Below are 21,981 nucleotides of genomic sequence, written 5' to 3' on the forward strand. Positions count from 1 at the left end.
ATTGTTAATAACGATATATATGTATATTTACTTTAATATTTATTCTGTTATTAGGAACAAAATCAATCAATGTAATATCATCAGAATATTCAATCAAACAAATTGAATTGGTAGGAGGAGAGGTGTCGGCGGTGAGTGGAGAGATATTGTTCGACGACAGTGTATATTATTTGGACACGTATGTGTGTGCAAACTTTACTTGTGAAGCACCACCAGCATGTCCACCATGCGACTTTACAGACTTTAATCCATACGGCTGTGGTAATGTCAAGCCAGGCTGCAACCAGAGCGTGTGTGACGACGGCAAGGCCAAGGTGTGTACACCCACAAGCCACTGGATCAACCTACCACTCAACACAAAGATGACGGGTGTGTCGCAACCCTCACTCGAGTCGTCCAACCTCCCCACATACTACCGTTTCTATGCGTCACCCGATTCATGTACCGGATACCGTATGCGAATCAATCAAAACCAATCGACTGTCTATGTATTGGCCAATTACGAGCCATTCACCAGAATCGATACACCTAGTCGTGTACGTCTGTCTCGAGAGTCTGAAATGACCATTACATTCTGTCCTACCGATGAAGTCATCTACCAATACAGTTATCAGACACATTACCCATTTGGCACCATCTTTTTCATCGTCATCAATGAAGGTAACCTCAACTCTACCTATGATATTATCATCGAGCCTATTCCTATCGACCCTCGTCTGCCAGACACCGACATACCTGCCTGTGTCCGTGCCGACCCGACCATCCCGTGTGTTCGCGACGGTCGTCTCATCGAAGGTTACTCTGTCGAGCCCACCCTCGACTTTTCATACACTATATACAACTGTCAAAACGTGTCTGCCAACATCCTCTCTGTCAATGTCGACGTTGACGTCTATATCTGGATCGACCAACCACCTCCAGTATCAGGTGAAACAACTGGTTATTATTTTGATAGTTCTTATTCTGGTATGTATCTTACAAAACAAACAAAAGAAACAAAAGAAAAGAAAAATGACAATATTCAAAAATATTAACATACTTTTTCTTTTTTTTTAAATTTTCATTTACTTTGTACTTTTCATTTACTTTAGTTGATGAAACATTTACATTATCATTATGTCCAGATGAAGGAAAGACAAACAAGACATTGTTTATTAGATTCTTGCAACCTGATAATGGTCAAATGCAAATCAATGCGGTTATCAAGTCGAATGCGATTATAAAGGCGGTTGAGTTGTCGAGTTTACCGACATTGGCCGGGTCGTGGATGTTGGGTGGGTCGTCGTATTTGGTCGACTCGAACAATATAACGCTGCGATGCGACAATTACGATCTCGATTGTACAGAGTATCTGCCAACTGCACCACGTACCTACATCAACCCATTCTACCCGGTGCCATCGGTCTTTACCGAGCAGGGTCTCGGTCTCAGACAATTCAACGATATCGTTCTCTATGAGAACGCATCGCTGCCACTCAAGAACGCATTCCAGTTTGGTTTGATGATCAGTTTGTCTTATAATGGATTCACGATGCAGTTTAGAGTGCCCGACGAGATTGGCGAGTTGACCATCGTGTTTTTGGGAAGACTGGTCGACTCGCAGGGTCGTCCGCTGACAGGCCCGTACAAAGTGACGCGTCGTACAGACCCAGTCTGCGTGTACGACGAGTTTAAAAAGATCGATGCGCTGCAGAATGTTATTCTCGAAGAGACTGATATAACGACGAGCCTAAGGTACGAGTATGATTTGTTGATCTACTCCGACCCCTATTACTACTGTCAACAGGATGTCATGTCGATGATCACCTTTGCAACGTCGCAATACACTCTTGAAAACTCGTCGAGATGCGCGGCGACCAGCGATATGGCGACGTATCTCGCCGACCCTTGCTGCAGCATTTACGCGTCGTTTAGCGGGACATGCGAGCCGCACAACACGACACTGTCACTCTTGACACTGCAGTCGATTGATTCGCAGCGCGTCAACGACACATGCACGTTTGCGTCGTGTGCCAACTCGGTGCTTGCCAACTATGCACAGACACTTCAGACGGCCGAGCAAAACCCATGCGACTTTGCACAAGAGCAACAAGACTCGATCGAGGATGAGTTGTATACAGTGTTCCGTGCCTGTCACGCTAGCGTCATCCCAGCAGCCAACTGCACGCAGGATAGTGACTGCACATCATTTGGCACAGGCTCCTACTGCAACTATCGTCGCGGTGAGTGTAATGTACCTGCCAACTATATCGAGCGTAGCTTTGTCGGATGCATCGTTGAAGCTATGCCCATCTCGATTATGAATGAAGTGGTTACTATGTTTGAACTCGACGACATTCGGTCGGACAAGGACGCGATTGCAGAGTTTTTGCATACCCAGAACCAGGCAAACGACTGCGTCTCCTATTATGGCGTCAACTATTGGTCGAGATACGTCTACGAGTACACGGTCGATCAGTTTGCACAGGGCAGCGCGTTCCCCAGTGTCTACGGACTCGACCGTTCCGCCGGCATCACACACTATGATGCTACGATGCGTGGCGGTTTCATTTACAAGTGGATCTCGTGGTTCTCCTCGAAAGACCTCTGCAGTCGCTACGTAAAGTGTGACTGGCTCGGCGCTGACGGCACCCTCGACACGACCACCTACAACGACCTCGTCGCCGAGTGCCAAGACTCACCCTCGCGTCCCACCGGCTTTTGCGGCGACTGTTCGACCGACCCCACGCGTAACTGTATCGTTGCTCCCGGCGCCACCCAATCCAACTGTGCCACCAACCACGTATGCTACTTTGAAACATTCAACCCTGCACTCTTCCACGACCCTGCCAACTACTACCCCATCGTCACAGACCCCAACCAATGCGCGCAGCAGTATGGCAGCTGCAGTGTGCCATGCGGGTACGAATGCGCCACTCCCAACTCGTGTGTCATCCAGCTTGCACCCGACGAGCTCCAGTGTCCCCAGTTTAACGGGCCATTTGATGCTGTCACATCGGTCAACTACGGCTCGTCCATATACTGTGTCTTTTCAGGCGCATTTACCGCCGCTCAATGCACGCAGTCGGCCGGCAACCTGACACAGCGTTTCCAGACCTGCGGGTCACTCTCTGCATCCCAATGCACGACTTGCGGCGACGCATCGTTCCCTGTGTGCGGGTGTACTGTTACACCAGTCGAGTGCGCCACCCAAGCCCAATGTCTTGCGCAAAAGGGCAAGTGCTCAGACTCGTACTATTTCGAGACCAAGATCGCTGCCTATCCAGCTGTCTACCCCAAGTGTCTCGTGCCATACGGCAAGTCAGACATCCTTGCCGCGACACCCCAATGCACCGAGCCCGACCAGCAAGACAGTCCCATGGGCTGCTACTCGGGCAACCTCGCCGACACGGCCGCCGCCTATTGCCAAGGCCACGGCGGGTCCGTCTGGAACATGGCCACGACACAAGCCCAATGCACAGCGTACGGGTACGGCTGCAAGGGGTACGACCGTTCCCAAAACGCCATCCTCCCATCGACACTTCGGTTCAACGAAAAGGATGAATCCCAGTGCACGGCCGAGGGTGACCAATGGATCCCTAAATTCGACTGGACACCCGCTGTGTGGACACCCGCCAAGGCGTCGCAGCTCAGCTGGCAGACTACCCGTGGTATCGTGCCCTACACCAACTACTCGTCGGCACTCTCGTTTGAAAAGTTCTTTGGTATCTTTGAGACGGCCACCGAGCGTCTCCAATCGATCGTCTACAAGTCACAACTACTCTGTCGTGTATCGACCAGCAAGAATGCACTCGAGTCATTGACATGCTCGTGTTTCAACGATGAGTCGAATGACAGATGCTTTGATTCGATCGAGTCGTCGTCCAACACCATTCTCAACCCATGCAATGGTATCACCACAACCAACTTTCTCAATAACCATGCGACTGTCCAGTTTGTCGCCGACTCTATTGCACCAGACACTTGTGTCTTGGTGGGTATTGCCGATCTCTACTCGGACCAGTTTATCGCCAAACGTGTCTTTGCTCTCGCCTCTTCGTTTGTCACATATATTCCACCCGAAGATTACTCGGTCTATAACGGTGCCGGTGCCGTCGTCGGTCGTGTCATATCCGACGGTGTCTCACTGCGTATCTTTGACGAGGGTGTCCAATCGATCGACATTTGTATCACACAAACCCTCAAATACGATGTCGACCAATACCCAACCATCGACTTTGCACTCATCGATCCCGACTCTGGCAGTATCACCGCGTTTGGATGTACGTTTAATGGATCTATCGTCCCACCCATAGACCCATCCGAAACAACCAACCCAACCGGTGACAAAAACAATAATAACCAAAAATGTTGTCGTGTTCCCAAACCAGAATCAATTGGCACCAATGACTATATCATGATTGCTCGTACCGACGATTGGGAAACAGCTCCCTTCCAACCATTCTCTGACAGCGACACTCGAATGATCCATACCCTTGCAGCACTTTTCCTCATCCTAACAGTCTTTGGATTCGCTCAACTCCTTCATTTCTCTTATTGTTTCTTTATTAAAAAGGAACCTTATAAAGTAGTTTATTTATTATTTTTCTTTTTATTTTGTTTTTCTCTAAGTATGTTAAAAAAAAAACAAATCAAACAAATGGAATGTATAAATATTATTAATATTAATATTAATATATTATTATTCTTTTTTTCTTTTTTTTATCTTAATAATTATAGTTAGATGTATATATTTCTTTATATTACCAAGTAATCAATTACCAAGTGGACCAAATGTAGGAGAATATATTCTTGTAGTATTACCAACCTTTTTATACTTTACATCGTTTACTATAGTCATTACGATTTGGTATATTCTTAGTAACACCAATATCACAATGTACCAAAACGTATTCAAGGTGATCAACAAATTAATTCTAGTCTCTAATTCTGTACTCTACCTCTTCTTTGTCATCATTGTATTGGTGTTTAATTTCACCAATGAAAATGATCCACCAACTTGTGGTGGTAGAAAGGTGACTTCATTCTCAAATACTACACCTCAAAATGTAGTATCGATCTTGTATGCAGTTATTCAAGCACTATTGTCACTAGTCATTGGTATTGCATTTATCTACTTTGGTCTAAAGATCTATCGTCAATTCTCAGCCATTCATGCCAAAGACTCACAACAAAGTACTCAAAAGGCCAAGACATTTACAATGGCTGCCATCTGTTCGATTGGCTTTGTACTACATTGTATCTTTATCATTGTACTGGTAAGTGTCAGTCCTTCCAACATTAATTTCAGTTTTGCCGGTCTCTTGATCACAGAGTTGGTTCCAGTTGCCACTCTCTTTATCACCTACAATCAAATCCCACTGTCAATGCCTAAATTCGTTTCAAAGACCATCAAGATATCAGGTACCACCTCTCAATTCACTTCTGGTGGTAGCGGTAACAGTGGTAACAGCGGTATTCATCTACGTGAAAGTGTTGCTCGTGGAAGACACCACAATTCAACAAGTACAAGAGATTATAGTGGTAGTACAAGTGGAAACAGTAGTATTAGTAGAGAAACTACAAATTCTTCAAATGGCAGTAATAATAATAATAATAGTAGTAGCAGTAATAGTCCAATTGTCTATCTTGACAAAAAATAATAATAAAACAAATAAATTATTTATAATTGTACAATCAATCAATCAATCATCATAGTGACGAAACAAACACTAATTATAATATAATGTTATTGTTTTGTTTCATGTTCCGGAATATGATGAAAAGAAGAAGAAGAAGAATGTGTGTGCATATCGTATCGTATACCCTCGGTAGCGGTATCGTGCTGGTGTCTTGTGAAGTGCTTGGGTTTTTTAACCGCAAAAGCAAGTTCCCGCCAAAATGAATCAATAAAATTAAATTTAAATTTTTTTCTAATGAGTTCCCATAGCAAGGGCAGAATTCTAGTAAATCGCATTGTGGGGTAATAATAAGACAACTAATAATAATCAATAACAGTTACAACAAACAATCATATCATAAACAACTCATCTAATCATTAGTTGTCAGTCTCAATCAAAAAAAAAAAAACAATAGACATCTTTAAGCGCAAGAAGAAGTCATTATATATTACATTCATTTAACAAGTTTACAACATCATTAAAGTTTAATAATAATAATAATATAATATGCAAGCAATCATGGAAGAACCATTATTAAAAGAGAACAAGGATAGATTTGTTCTATTCCCAATTAAATATACCGATATTTGGAATATGTATAAAAAGGCAGAGGCAAGCTTTTGGACAGCCGAAGAGATTGATTTGGCAAGTGATGTCAACGAATGGGAGAATAAATTGAATGACAATGAACGTCACTTTATCAAGAATGTATTGGCCTTTTTCGCTGCCTCTGATGGTATTGTCAACGAAAACCTTGCCACCAAGTTCATGTCTGAAGTTCAAATACCTGAAGCAAGATGTTTCTATGGTTTTCAAATTGCCATTGAAAATATTCATTCTGAAACTTATAGGTAAATATAAGAATCAAAGTAGAGAGAGAAGAGGATAATATATATTAATTATTATTTATTTATTTATTTATTTCTTTTTTTTTTTAGTTTATTAATTGATACATATATTAAAAATCCAGATGAAAAAAAGGTATTATTTAATGCAATTGAAACTATTCCATGTGTAAAGAAAAAAGCTGACTGGGCTTTGAGATGGATTACCAACTCCAAGTCGTTTGCCGAACGTTTGGTAGCTTTTGCCGCCGTTGAAGGTATCTTTTTCAGTGGTAGTTTCTGTTCGATCTTTTGGCTCAAGAAGCGTGGTCTCATGCCAGGTCTCACCTTTTCCAACGAGTTGATCAGTCGTGACGAAGGTCTCCATTGCGACTTTGCCTGTCTTCTCTATAACAAGCTCAACAATAAGCTCGACGTCAAGACCATCGAATCCATCATTCGTGACGCCGTCGAATGTGAAAAGGAATTTGTCACTGACTCGTTGCCCGTCGATCTCATTGGCATGAACAGTCGTGAAATGTCCAAATACATTGAATTCTGTGCCGATCGTCTCCTCGTCTCGCTTGGCTACAAGAAAATCTACAATTCTGCCAATCCATTTGATTGGATGGAAATGATTTCACTCATGCGAAAGGCAAACTTTTTCGAAGGAAAGGTATCTGAATATGCAAAGGCTGGTGTTGCCAAACAAACTTCTTCATCTTCATCAAATTCAGGAAATAATTCTAGAACTTTTGATTTAAATGCTGATTTCTAAACAAAAACAAAAACAAAAAACAAAAATAATAATAATATATTATATAATAATAATAATAATTAATTAACACTAACTGCAACAATAATAATAATAATAATATTAATTTTCTTTTTTTCTTTCTTCCAACAAACCAAACTTGATAAACAAACACAAAAGTGTAAATATATAAATTAAATAAACCAAAAAAAAAAGAAAAGAATCTTTTTCTTTTTCCTTCCAACAAGCCTTGTGCATCTAAAGGCGGATGTTTTAATTGGTGAGTAAAGGCTTTTATCACAAGAAGGGTATACCTATGATCTAACACGACAACTTTTTTTATTTATTCTTTTAAAGGCCTATTACTATAACAACATGGTCAACTATATTCAAAGTGAAATATCATAAATAGAGACGCTTATGGTCCACTTTATTATTCATTGTTAGAATTTCTAAAGGTACAATGTTAAATTTTAATGGTAAGTTCACTAGTGATTCATTCGACTCCTCAGCAATCATTCTAACCAATTCAATTTAGTTCGCCGTATCTCGATTGATGGTCTCCCAAAATTAGAACCAAAGTACAATAGTCCTTTATTATGGAACCAACCAACACCAACAAACATAAATAGTAAACTAGTAGTGAGAGATTTCACCAACATCAATTATCCTCCTGATCAGGATACGTTGAGCACTTCAACAATCTGGATATCTTCCGAGAATGAAAGTCTAGTATGGTACAACTTTGCCTGCATTTACTATCATTTCAGGCATATCTTGATTGAGCTCATTGACAACGTGGGTCTAAGACAACATCTCTGGTGTACCAATGATTCGTCTATAACGGGACTTCAACCAGATGTATGGGTTATTGTAACAATGTCTGGGCTTCCTATTGGTGTGGTTGGAATCAAGGAGCCAAAGAATAATAATATGGCCAATGAAGAGGTTCATGATCAAATATTTAATTATATGGAGAGATTACGTAGTTACACTGGACAAAAAAATGTATTTGGAATAGTTACATGTTATGAACAGTGGAGGGTCTATTGGCTTCCAGATTCGGATCACTCTGCTAGCTCACCATACACTCCATCCCAATTCTCACCACATCAACTAGTTGATCAAGACACTGTTCCTGTTCGATCCTCATCTCCAAAGGGATCATCAAACATACAAGTCCAAGAGATTCCCAATACCCCCGGGATGGTCTACGGAACCAATTTAATTCGATATGATTCTAGCTCTCTAGTTCCTATTCTATGTTCCACCATTCTAAAGATGTATTACTCACCTCGTGAACCAGTCCTTTTGATCAGCCCGACTAGATCCTACATCCGAGTAACAAAGGAATCTTGGAATTGGGTCAAACTCAAAGATATGACACTCTCCTATGAAGGGGTTTGTCCAAACGAATCTTTGTCATCTGCTATATTGATCAAAGACCTTAGAAGTAGAATGGTTCAATCACGCTGCAGATTGTGGATGGCATCAACAGAGAATGGATCGGTCTTTGTCATCAAGTATGTCAGACAGGATAAAGACATTCCAGACCCAAAAAAAGTTCTAGCTAAAGAGGCCAATATCTGGAAAATAGCCTATAACATCACTACACCTGTACGTAAAATGCAATTTTGTATGCAAAACTCTACTTTTTTCAAAAGACAATATAATTAATTGGTTGTTGGTAATAGATAATAACTCTTATTAGGGATCCAGCATTACTAGTTCCATATTTTAGTGTGGCGGTAGACTCTGATTGGCACAATCAGGACTTTATTGGTTTGGTTTCCAAGGAGATTGAGCGTTTCTCTAAAACTGGTTTTTATCATATTTGAGTCGCCGACATGTTGGAAAGTTCATTGACCAAACAAAGAAGCATCCCACACTTTGTGTTGTAATCATTGATCTTGGCTATGTCAAGAAGATCCAAGAGGGCTATTTTGAATATGCAGTCTCATTAATGAAGACACTATTAAATATATTATTCCAAATTTAGTTTAGGTTTGAAATAAAGATAGTATCTTTTTAATTGTTTTAATTATTTACATTGTTAGTATATATATATTTATATTTTTTGTATTATTATTATTATTATTATTATTATTATTATTATTATTATTATTATTATTATTATTATTATTATTATTATTATTATTATTATTATTATTGAACTAAACTTTGATTTTCAATTGTGGAGTTTGGTTCCTCTTCATCTTCATCTTCATCTTCTTCTTCCTCTTCTTTGTCATCCTTTTGTTTTTGAGATTCCATTTCCTCTTGATTGACAGAAATGATTAATCTTTTTCCAAGAGCTTCTAACATTTTTCTTCTTCTGTCACTTGCTTCTGCTGTCAGATGTTGAGATGATAAAGATGGTGAATTTGGTTGAGAATTGTCTGAATCTGAATCCGAGGTGAGTATGAGTGGAGGTGATGACATGGTTGTGGCGTTGGATGATGACGATGATGATATCACACCACTATTGGTAGATCCATAACTCGTAGTGGTAGGTGATTGTAAAGAATATCCATCACCTGGAAATAGTCGTGATCTATCATTATATTCATTGTTGCTGCCATTGTTTGATTTATATGATACTGGTGAATTGATCAATTCACTTGCTCTTCCACCTCCTCTATTATTGTTATTTGATGAACCAGTTTGTTGTTGTGGTTGTCCTGTTGGAGTTGCCAAAGCACCAGTTGGTATAAAACAAGAAAACATATTTCCAATATATGCCAACCGATTGATATAGTTGGGTATATCAACATTTAATATTCTCTTTGCAAATGCTTGTGAGAATGAATTACAATTTCTAATACATAAATGAATAGAAATAATAAGTAAGTAATTATGTAATAGACTATTTAATATATTTTAAAACTTACTTTTGAAGTGGATGATAAGATAAACCAGGAAACTCTTCAGCAATTTCATCAACGATTGCTTTGATTTGACTTTTTGATTTAGATGTCTCTCCAAGTAATATAGATTCTCTAAAGTTCTCTATGCTCTTTGGTTCTACTTCAAATACTCCACTAAAAGAAAATTCATGTCCTCCAAAAGAATATTCTGTTTTAATGTGATGATGAATAAATGAGTATAAAAGTAATATCATATCAGTCATCCTTTGCTTCTACACTTACCAACACCAAATATTTCAACACCTGAATGGAATGCACCAAGTCCTATTGGATAAAAGTAGCTGTTTACTGTTGATTGAATGATAATGATGAGTTAGAATAATGTTGTTGGTTGGATCACTTTAATCCTCCTATAATGACATTACCAGTATGAAGATCGTATACATTTAAGTATACAGGTTCTTTTTTGTTTCTGTTTGCTCCTGCTTTAAATAAACTTCCCATTTCTTCTTTCTATCTCTTTCTCTTTCTAAAATGTTTAATTATTTATTGAATTGTTTAACAATTACTGATCAAAAGTCGGGAGATTTTTATCGCAACAAAATGAATTAAACACATTTAATTTTGATTAATAAAACCATGGAAAGGTTGGAGATTGGCAGCTATTTGTTTTAGGGAGGTTAGATTCGTTTGTTAATTAATTTAATTTAAATATTTTTGGATTTTATTTTATTTATTTATTATTTAAGCATAATAGCTAGGATAAGCTACAGTACCTCTAATCATTTCTCTCTGTTCTTCATTGAAAAGAAGTTTCTCTTCTTCCCAAGTACTCTTGTGTGTTCTCCAAAATTCTGATAACGTTGATTGAACTGTATCTCTAATGGGAGGCATAGCACTGGAATATCCAGACAGACACTCCATAATCGGTGGGAAGTAGCTTGGGATCTGATATGGTGATGAAAGAATGATGGAACTTAGAATTAAAATGTATTGATGTTTTTGAGTAACATTTTCATTTGTAATCTTTGAATTCTTTAATCCTTTAATACTTGTTTCCTATTATTATTGAAAAAATATTATTATTATTATTAGTTATTGCAACTAAATTATATATTATAATATAATATATTATATTATATTTAATTTATACATACAATAAACTTTGAGATTCTTGTTAGATTTGTTTTACTAGATACCAACATGGAAGCTAAGGTATCTTTACCCAATTCTCTAACTTCGATTTGGGTGTCTCTGATGAGGGCGAGGACGAGATCGAAAAAGGCATCACTTTGTTCAGACGATAAAAAGAGTGCGTGATTAAAGTACATGATTTGAACAAATGGGAGAATGGAGCGTCTGACTCTCCAGAATGAGGATTGGGCAATGGTTTGAAGTTGTTGAATGAGCTGGGACAAGACTTGTTGGTCCAAATAAAATCCTTGTGCCATCGAAGCAATGCACATCATGGCTGATTTGGAGATGTCCTGGTTCGTGTCTGACGTAAACGAAAAGAGTGTCGGCAACATGCTTGGAGTGATTCTCATCATGATGTTGGAGAAACCCTTTGAGAATGCACTCGATACCATGGCAATAAACGTCTCCTTGACACTGTTTCTAACTTCAGTGGTCAATGATTGGTTTGTACATTCAGCAACAATACTAGAAAACGTTTGTATTGATTCATTTGGTAGAATGGGTGGTTCCAAAATCAATACTCTTGTATTGTCTTGATTTAAAAATTTACTTTGATAAATTAATACCTAAAATAAATAATTAAATAGGTTAGGTTAGGAGTTGGTTATATTTCAAATATATATATATAGATATTGATTGATTTGATTTTCACATACATTTACAAATAATTTATATACTTCATCACGAACTTGTTTATGAGGATTTGAAAACTCTTTGAGACAAATCTTCATAAATTTATCCAACAAATCAGTAGATTTATAGGTGATTTCAAATACCAATGCCTTAAAGAATCTAATCGATTTTGCTTGTGAAAATATATTTAATGGATTATTATATAATTTAAATAATATTTCTAGAAAAGTAGAAAGGTTATTATTAATATATAACCAAATTGTTTCAATTATTAATATTATTATGTTAACATACCAACTAACCAATTCAAATCGGCAATTTTAGTATTATAGGAAATGAATCTAATAACCAAAATCCAAGTTTCATTTAATTCATTTGAACAATTATTCAAACAGGTGAGTAAAAGGTCTGTCAAGTAGTTGATGGCATCTTGCTTATTGAAATGATCAGAATGTTTACCACTTGTGACATATCTTCCCAAGCCGGCAACCATTTCTGCCAACATTGATTGATCTTCTTTATCATTCTTTAATTTCAATGCTTCAATTTGCTTGACAAGTCTTGGATAAAATTGTTCATTCCATGCAAAGAAGCTATAAAATAATTTTGCATTTTGTAATTTAAATAATTTTGCCTAAAATATATAAAAGATAGATTAAATAAGTATGTTCTTTGATTTGTTGAAATAATATTTTAAACATACACCAACTGGATGTCTAGAGTTTGGCCATAGTAATGATAAGTTTTTAGCAGAGATGGCACAACCAATGTTATGACTTTGACTTTCAACATCATGATCTTGTATAATGTAGGATACCAATTTATCAAGGAATTGATCGTCAAACACTGATTGAATAGATGGTACAATAATACTTGATAGAGATTTCATGATCAAGTTATCTTCTTCATCGCATAGTAATACAGAGTATTCGTTGTTGTTGTCATCACGAGCTTGTTCCATTTCTTGATCTCCATCATTTCCATTACGATCAATATCCATCTTTTCATCTGCAGCAACAGCTGTTTCATCATTATTCCAAAAATGTTCAAAACAAATTTCTCTAGTACCCTTTTTCTGTTCAAATAATATTTGTGATATTAAATTAATTCTATAAAATAGAAAATAGTTAATTATTTTGTTTCTAATTGTTAAAAAAAGATAATAATTATCATTTTTTTCTACATACGATAAAATTCTGGTGATTGGATAATCACTATTCATATTTTTAAAGATACTAATAATAGAATCTTTAATCATACTAATGTTTTTAACCAAAACTTCACCAAAAACACCAATACCACCACCACCATTGTTGTTTGCTTGTTGTTGTGGAGTAATGACGATTGAACCCAACAAGGCAGATTTTAATTGATCTTGATCAGATGATGAAATGGATTTAATAAATGTTGCAATTAAATAAATCATAAAGGTTTGAAGGAATATTAAATCTTTCCATGTTAAATTGTCCTTCTTTTCATGAACTTTTAATCTATCAATAATATTTTCAACCTAAAATAAAAAAAAGATAATTAATCACTACTCTTTTTTTTTGACTATATTATTTGTTTTGTTTATACATACAATTTGACGTAAGTATTCAATATTTGCAAGATTCTTCTTTTCAAACCAAGATTTTTGTTTGGATAGTATATCTTTTGATGGCATTGAAGAAGTTGGAGAATAATGATCCAAATCCATCATTTGATTTGATGAATGGTAAATCAATACTGGTTCATATTTTGATAAAATAAATTGATGTTTAAATTTAACAAATGTTTCCCTAGTTGTTGTCTATAGAGAGAATAAAAAGTTAGATATATAATACTTTTTTTATCTTTTCTTTTTTTTTTTAATTTACCTTGAATTTACTATCAAAACTATTAATAAAAGTATTTGATAGAGATTGAATCCATTTCCAATTTGTTTTAAGTTTCTTTAAGACATTCTTGTTACACATTAGATAGATACTGCCTTTGATTTCCTCATCGGAACGTTGTTGTGTAAAGTTTTCAACCAATTTTGGTAGGATTGAAGAGACACCTCCGACGTGATGTTGAGCGACACGTGTCAATGCATCTTGAGCGACGGCACGAAGTTGTTTGTATCGATGAACCGACAGACCGAGAAGGTCAAACAAGGAGCTTTGGGTGGTATTGGTAAGAGGCAATTTTTCAGAGGCAATGGTTTGACGGAGCAGATGTGCCTTGTATCCCTTAAAGATGATTGCATTTCTCGTCTTGTAACGTTTGAGATTCTTCCATTTGGAAAAGAGCGCTTCACTCGTACGATCTTGAATATCTAAGAACCCATAGTTGAGTGAGAGCAAGCATTTAGAGATACCCTTGAGTACACTAATCTCTTCGTTCTTTTGTGATTGCACAAAATCGAGTAACCGGCGAATGACACGGTAGATGTGTTGTGGTTCATTCTTTATACTTTCAATTGTGATTCTTCCATGAGATGGGACCATTCTTGGATAGATATACTTGCAAGAGTCATCGATCTTGGCAGGTTTGAGATCGTCATCATTCATCAAAAACACGGCAGTACGAAGAATACTATGCGTCGACTTTAAATAATTAAATGATTTCATTCTATCAAATGCTACTGGAGTATTTACAATCTCGTCAATATATTTATCCAATCTATCAACTCTTTCAATTAAATATAATTCAATTAATCTTTTTGAAAATTCTGTTGTTTCTTTGGTCTATAAAAAAAAATTAAAAAAATATATATTAATATACATATAATTCTCTATTTAATTTGTTTTGACATACAGGTTGGAACCATTCAATAGGATAAATAATAGATTCATCAGTGATACCCCAATATTTGGTATGATTGACCTTTTCAACAAAGAGTGGAGTTGGAATCGATCGATTATTTGATGGATAGTAACGAGTAAGAGAAAAGATGGACTTTCTTACAACCTTGCTTACTTGTTTGATGATGACCTTGTTGTTGGATTCAAACAATACATTGCAAATCTTGATAAATTCGTCTTGATGATTCAAGAGAGCAGCACCACTCTTAAAGACTGTGTATCCCATCAATTGAATGTACCATTTGTATTCTTCGTCCGACAAGTCTCTGATTTGGTATTTGTTGCTACCCTGAGCATCCTGTTGCTTGGTAAACAGTTTGCTTATAAACACTGGCAATAGAGTGGCCAATGACTTGGTCGGGTTACGAAGTGTAGCAGCACATAAAAAGGCACTATATTGTTTGTAATAGTCTGGTTCAAATGTCTTTTTAAAGAAATGTACCAATTTTTCCAATACCGCATTGTACACTTCATCAGACATTTGACAAAAGAATAATCCAATTGTTTCATGTAAAAATACTCCTGGTGGTGTAACTCTTTTATGTTCTGCAAATTCTTTTTTTGTTGATGCATTTCGAATCTAAATAAAAATAAATAGAAGAATTTGTAAGTATTTGGTCAAACTTGACTTGATTATCTTTTAACTTAAATGACTTACAAAATTTAAAACAGAATCTAAAAATAATAAAGACCAATCGAGGAATGATGAAGTTGCCAAAGTTGCACTAGTATCAAATTCATTTGAATTATTTGTATCAGTTAAATAAATCGTTTCATCATTTAATAAAACACATGAAAATATTCCTAAAAAAAAAAAAAAAAAAGAAAAGATAAATTAATAAATAAATTGACTAGTTGATATTTACATATATTTATATTTATACATACTATTAAAGAATTTAAAAGCAGCAGAAGCTTTGTTTGGATGAATAGGATCCATATTATTCAAGGCTAGTACCATTAAATTATATACATGGGATTTCCCTTCTGGGAATAGTTCTGGTTGAACAATTAAAGGATGGAAGCAAGTTGAAATAACCTCCAATTCACTAACAATTCTATTTACTTCTTCCTTATCAATCGATCCATACAATTTTTCCAATAAATTTGGTAAAATGATTTGTGGTGCAATATCTAAAAACAAAGTATATTTAGGTTAATAATAATGATACTTTGTACTTTTTTTTTCTAATTCTATACATACAACATAATTCTTTTACAATTTTACAAGTATTTAAAATATTATTTTTCTTTTTTGAATATAATGTAATTTCAACATGAGGGAATATATCTGCATAAAATCTCTTTATAATTTCTTGATTAAATGGTTCTAAAAAAAGAAAAGTAAAAAATATTAATATTAATATTGTACAATGTCAGTTTTAACAATCTATTTGCTTACGTTTAAGATGTTTTTTAGTAAAACTATGACAAGTTGAAATAATTAATTCTAAAAGAGAGATGGACCATTCACCATGATTACTTGGATGGAAATAAGAAGAGATGGAAGAAAAGAAACGATTCACCAAATCCAATGTATCACCTTGATAGTTGATCAACGAGGCAATGGTACGACCCATTGTAGTGAATTCAATGTTTTCATCTCTTGTAATCTTGATGGCCACTGGGATGTTGTTTTTGAGTGGTTTCAAATGAGCAAACTTTGGATTACCAATGGACAAGTCGACGACACGGATAAAGTGAGTGTAGAGACGTGGTGCCAACTCGGTCCAATTGACATTGATCGAATGCTTGATGACACGACTCAACAACATGAGCCAACGTTCATCCCAATCGTTGTTGTTTTCAATCCACTCCCAATACGATAGAAATTCATAGGCAAATGATGGAATCGAGGTGTGACTTGCCAAATGATGTGTTGGCAACATAACAGTCATTGTAAACAATCCAACAAACACAGTATTTGAGTGTGGACAAAGTAATGGTTTAACTTGTTCCATAATCTCTTCAAATGCATTGATACTGAAAAATGGTCTACTTGCAATAATCAATGAATGAATATTTCTTTTATATTTACTAAATAGAAAGAAAAAAAAGAAAGAGAAATTAGAAATAAATTAAATAAATAAATAAATAAATAAATACGAATAACATACTTTATATCATTACTAACATGTTCATTCAACATGGTTTGAGGAACAATATTATAATTATAATATTTTCTAAACATATTAAATAAAGGTACCCAATCAATTACAATATCAATTAATTTCTTTCCATGACTACAAACATACAAACAAACAAACAAACAAATGAATATTATTAATATAAAGTGTGATTTTAAATGATTTGTATCTTTTATATATTTGTTGTAACATACATTAAAAGAATAATTAAAAAAGCCATGATACTATTATCGATTGAATTAACTTTACCATCGTATAATAAATTGAATAGAGTGATGATATAGTATTCATAGTCGGCCTTTGAGAGAGGATATTTCAAGTTGATGTACTTTTTAAGTTGTTGTAATGCCAATTCGATGCCTGCACAATCTGAAATGACAATGCTCCATTCTAGACCCTTTTTACATTGCTCGAGCAACTGAATCTGTTCTTGGCGGATGTTGTCCTTGTAGTCGGGTGGGTACAACGTATCGATTCTTTTTTGAAAGTCTCTTTCTTGTGATGCATCATCTTTGAGACATTCCTTTGGTTCGTATTGTTTATATACAGAATAACATGATATTAATCTTGAGTTATTATTATTATTATTATTAGATGTAGTAGATGTGGTAGTAATGGTAGAGATAACACTTTCTGTCTTTGTCGTCGATTCTTCAGAAGAGATCATTTGATCATCTCCTTGTTTCATAATTCGGTAACTATGTGTCTTTATGATATCATCTTTGTGTTGTTGTTGTTGTTGCTGATTACCATTACCATTACCATTATTGTTAATATTATTATTAGTCATATTATTATTAATATGATGACGACGATATAAATGATGATGATTATGATTTATCAATAAATTATTATTATTATTATCTATACTATTATTATCTATATTATTATTACTACTACTAAATTCAATGTTGGGTGTGTTGTTAAATTGCATCTTTGTGAAGTTCTTTTTTCAATACACTGTAGGTAGGTGGGTGTCGTGAATTATTTTTATTTAATTTTATTTATTTTTTTTAACAAATGTTTGTTTGGAATCTCATGGAGAATTTGGTTTTTAAAGGTTTGGGTTGTTTTCAAAAACAATGCCACCATCATCTTTGCATGTCCTATGCGTGGCATGACTCACTATAACTCTTGCAAGACAACGGTCAGTTGAATTGTGCTGTTTCCATCCATCCCTATGACTCTTTTGGATTCATCCCCTTTTGTTTTAGCATAATCATTACATTACACTCCTCTTCCAAACCAACCTCATTCTTTTAAAAAAGGTAAAATATATTTATTGTATTCCTTGATATTATTATTAATATTAATATTATAATAATTTGGTTTGTTTGGTTTGTTTGGTTTGTTTTGTTTGTTTTTGGTTTTGTTTTTTGTTTTGATTTATTGATGACAAACAATACTTTTTCTTCTTAGGTCTCTTGATGCAGTTCCACCTCCGAGGGTACTGAGTTCACCCATTGAGAACCAATAGAATTGGTATGGGTCAAGATCGATTTTAACTACACCGTTGGTATCAATCATGCATTGATGGTCGGTCAGGATATCAACCAAATAATGGGATTGAGGATCATCGTCAATCGTTGATAACAACTTTCTAGCTAAATCTTTTTGTGTGCTAAATGAAGCCGATGTTCCAAATACATCGTGTGCTGATAATGTTGTTGGTCCTACTATATGTGGTTGAGCTGGTTGTTGAGCTGGTTGTTGTGGTTGAGTTGGTTGTTGTTGAGCACCATCTTTTCTTCTTGTGGGAGTTGGAGTCCTCCATTGAGTTTGCATGTCTTTGTGTATCTTGAGAGTACATGATTGTGGCTCATTGGTAAGGTTATGGATAATTAACATTCGATCAATACCAAATACACGTAGGTAGGCTGTAACGTGTCGGTTGTTGGTAGGGACCCATGTAAAGGAGCCGTGACCAAACGACATGTGTTTGCGACGACGTTGGATCATCTGACGAATGATGTGGAATAGACTAGACGGATCCTTCTCAGCTTCCTTGACATTGACACGTTGGTATCCATAGATGGGATCGTCTATCACCTGTGAATAGGGGTGTCTCGACGTTGAGAACCCTCCATTAGGGTACGAGTCATCCCACTGCATCGGTGTTCTAACTCCATGTCTATCCTCCAACCATATATTATCACCCATCCCAATCTCATCGCCATAATAAATAATAGGTGACCCCGGCAATGTAAACAATAATGAATATGCCAATTCAATCTTTCTTTGATCATTGTCCAACTAAAATGAAAAATAAATGTAAATAAAAATAAATATAAATGTTTGTATATAGTATTGTATATGTAAATTTGTACATACAAGAGGAGCCAATCTTCTTCTAATACCAAGATTAATTTTCATTCTTGGGATGGGAGCATAATGAGCCCACATTTCCTTTCTTTCGTCGGGAGTGACCATTTCAAGGGTGAGTTCATCATGGTTACGAAGGAATGTGACCCATTGACAGGTGGCGGGGATAGGTGGTGTCAGTTCCATGATTTCTTTGAGACATTGACCATCACCTCTCATGATGGACATGTAGACACGTGGCATCACTGGGAAATGGAATCCCATGTTGAATTCGTCTCCTTCACCCTCGCCAAAATACTTTCTCACCTCGTTTGGCATTTGACAAGCTTCGGCCAAGATGACACGTCCCGGGTACTGATTGTCGATAAACTTTCTCATCTCTTTTAGGAAATCATGCGTCTCTTGTAGATTCTCGCAACTCGTTCCATCACGTTCAAACAAATATGGTACTGCATCCACTCTGAATCCATCGATACCCAAATCCAACCAAAACTTCATAATGTTTAGCATCTCTTGCTGTACCTTTGGATTATCAAAATTTAAATCTGGTTGTTCTTTATAAAATCTATGCCAATAATATTGTCCTGCTACTGGATCAAATGTCTAAAACAAACAAACAAACAAGATTATTAATAATCTAAACATTCTTTTTCTATTTCTTTTTCTTAACTGTCTTACCCAATTTGAAGTTTCAACATCTAAAAAGATAATTCTAGCTTCTTTGTATTTTGTAGGAGTGTCACTCCAAACAAAGTAATCTCTAAAAGGTGAATTCCTGTCTTTTCTAGCCTCTTGAAACCATTTGTGTTGTTCCGAACAATGGTTTGGAATAAAGTCGGCTATAATCTTCATATTTCTTTCGTGTACTGCTTTTACCAATACCTTGAAATCGTTCAATGTTCCATAATCTGGATGTATATCACAATAATCTGCTACATCATATCCGTCATCCTAAAAAGAGGTAGTAAAAAAAAAAAGAAAAGAAAGTAAGTATTTAATTAATTAATATGTTATATGTTATTATTTATGATTAACAAACTTTTAAAGGAGAAGGATAAATTGGTAATAACCAGATACAATCAACACCTAGGGAATGAAGATAATCAAGTTTTGCAGTGATACCTGATATACCTCCATTTCCAGTACCTTCGACATCACAAAAGGCACGTACATAGACTTCATAAAAGATAGCCTCTTTGTACCATAGTGTATTGGATGACACTGATTCTTCAGAGTGTTCGTGTTGTGAGTAATCAAACAACTCTTCAGACGATGATGTCAATGGACTCACTTCATAGCCATTACCTGACATATCCAATGATATAGTACTGTTACCCAATATCGATGGTGTACTACGATTCAATGCATTATTACTACTTCCATTGAGTGGTGGTTGTTGTTGTTGTTGTTGTTGTTGTGATGATCCTGCGATCAGAGGTGATATATTTGCTGCCATATGTATCCCTCTATACTATACTATTATTATTATTTGATTATAATTTCTATTTATATTATCTTTCTTCTTTTTGTTGATTTAATCTTTAAAGTTAACTTGAATGTTTGTTGTTCAATTATTATATTATTTATTATTGTATTATTATTAAATTTGGAGAGGAGACTGGTTGAATTTCAATTGGTTTATTGAACCGATGATTATCATCATGGATGCATGCTGCTGATAATAATAATATTATTACAATCGTTCGCTGTCTATCTCAGCTCTTTTACCACGCATTTTGATAGACGGCGTGTGTGAGTGCTGATGCTGCGATCAACCAACATGCTTGTGGAAGGGGAGGGGTATAAGAGAGAGGAGGAGTACTGTGGGTTTTCAATACTTCAACTTCATTTTTGATTATTATAATTTGCGATGCAATATTAGTTTGAATGAACATCAAACTAGGAGTGCACGAATTTCAATTATTTTTAAAAAAATAATAATAATCTTTTATTTCTTCAAAGATTTTATTTGATTCATGATAAAAGAAGAATCAGCAGAAACAAGGAATGAAAATAAACAAAAATAATAAATAAAAGGAAAAAAAAGTTTTGAAGTTCCAGTCTTTGATTTTCCATGCACTATTAATTAAAATCTAAATCGCTTGGATTTTCAATGTAGTAGAATGTGTAGTAGACAACTAATAGGTCTTGTTCATCAACCAGAACCTTTATTATCATTAATAATTGTTTATCTTTTACTGACTCATAAAAAAATAGATACAAAACTTAAATTCTAAAGTTAACCAAGCAAGTAGTGATTACGAGAATTTGTTGTGAAGTTGGAAATTTATCAAACTTGAAAAGAGATTATCCATTTCCGATATTTCGTCGGAAAATATTAATAATAATAAAAATTAATAATATTATTTTTAATAAATAAATAAATACAAATAATTGCCCTTATAATTATTATTATTATTAACCAGGCGCAAAAAAATATATTTTACGAATTGAAAAAACTGATCGATACCAGACTATGTTTAGGGCAGGTTCCGTTGATCATAGTTTTTACGAAAAACTAAAGTTTCAGACCGTCGGTACAGTACTGCAATGGTCGACGATGATGATGGTGGTGGTGGTGGGAGCCCACCCTTTAAGATTTCATACTAGACGAGGTCGTCAATGCAACCTCGCGTTTGCGGATGCTTGCCTGGCCATACACCGATCTTGTCGTATTTGGGAGGGAGCTGTTTAAAAAAAAAAACTCTTCACTAGATACTCTAGATATTTACGTTGTTGAATTACTCTG

At 35.5% G+C, this 21,981-nt stretch overlaps 5 protein-coding genes across 5 annotated transcripts; 3 read left to right on the forward strand and 2 right to left on the reverse strand.

Moving 5' to 3' along the window:
* Positions 1-362: 362 nt before the first annotated feature.
* Positions 363-5,642, forward strand: DFA_00667 (uncharacterized protein; the record flags this gene model as incomplete). Its single annotated transcript, XM_004358595.1, has 3 exons — positions 363-966; positions 1,092-4,610; positions 4,720-5,642. The coding sequence occupies 3 exons, from the start codon at positions 363-365 to the stop codon at positions 5,640-5,642; spliced, it is 5,046 nt and encodes a 1,681-aa protein (XP_004358652.1).
* A 525-nt stretch (positions 5,643-6,167) lies between these two features.
* rnrB-2 (ribonucleotide reductase small subunit) lies at positions 6,168-7,262 on the forward strand (the record flags this gene model as incomplete). The annotated part of the gene is made up of 2 exons (XM_004358596.1): positions 6,168-6,511; positions 6,599-7,262. 2 exons carry the CDS (start codon positions 6,168-6,170, stop codon positions 7,260-7,262), a joined length of 1,008 nt encoding a protein of 335 aa, XP_004358653.1.
* A 439-nt stretch (positions 7,263-7,701) lies between these two features.
* On the forward strand, positions 7,702-8,915 carry DFA_00669 (uncharacterized protein; the record flags this gene model as incomplete). Its single annotated transcript, XM_004358597.1, has 2 exons — positions 7,702-7,717; positions 7,777-8,915. The coding sequence occupies 2 exons, from the start codon at positions 7,702-7,704 to the stop codon at positions 8,913-8,915; spliced, it is 1,155 nt and encodes a 384-aa protein (XP_004358654.1).
* A 489-nt stretch (positions 8,916-9,404) lies between these two features.
* DFA_00670 (uncharacterized protein) lies at positions 9,405-10,609 on the reverse strand (the record flags this gene model as incomplete). Its single annotated transcript, XM_004358598.1, has 4 exons — positions 9,405-10,056; positions 10,130-10,313; positions 10,388-10,429; positions 10,531-10,609. The coding sequence occupies 4 exons, from the start codon at positions 10,607-10,609 to the stop codon at positions 9,405-9,407; spliced, it is 957 nt and encodes a 318-aa protein (XP_004358655.1).
* A 240-nt stretch (positions 10,610-10,849) lies between these two features.
* Positions 10,850-20,688, reverse strand: psmE4 (proteasome activator complex subunit 4; the record flags this gene model as incomplete). Its single annotated transcript, XM_004358599.1, has 20 exons — positions 10,850-11,164; positions 11,263-11,868; positions 11,959-12,155; positions 12,230-12,569; positions 12,639-13,044; positions 13,123-13,445; positions 13,518-13,727; positions 13,795-14,505; positions 14,557-14,646; positions 14,684-15,343; positions 15,422-15,567; positions 15,652-15,897; positions 15,968-16,093; positions 16,166-16,800; positions 16,881-17,006; positions 17,105-17,789; positions 18,317-19,163; positions 19,242-19,835; positions 19,911-20,183; positions 20,272-20,688. 20 exons carry the CDS (start codon positions 20,686-20,688, stop codon positions 10,850-10,852), a joined length of 7,953 nt encoding a protein of 2,650 aa, XP_004358656.1.
* Positions 20,689-21,981: the final 1,293 nt, after the last annotated feature.

The sequence above is a fragment of the Cavenderia fasciculata genome (genome assembly GCF_000203815.1).
Source record: "Cavenderia fasciculata unplaced genomic scaffold Scf_Dfasci-F-a-25c12.r2-5, whole genome shotgun sequence".
NCBI lineage: Eukaryota > Evosea > Eumycetozoa > Acytosteliales > Cavenderiaceae > Cavenderia > Cavenderia fasciculata.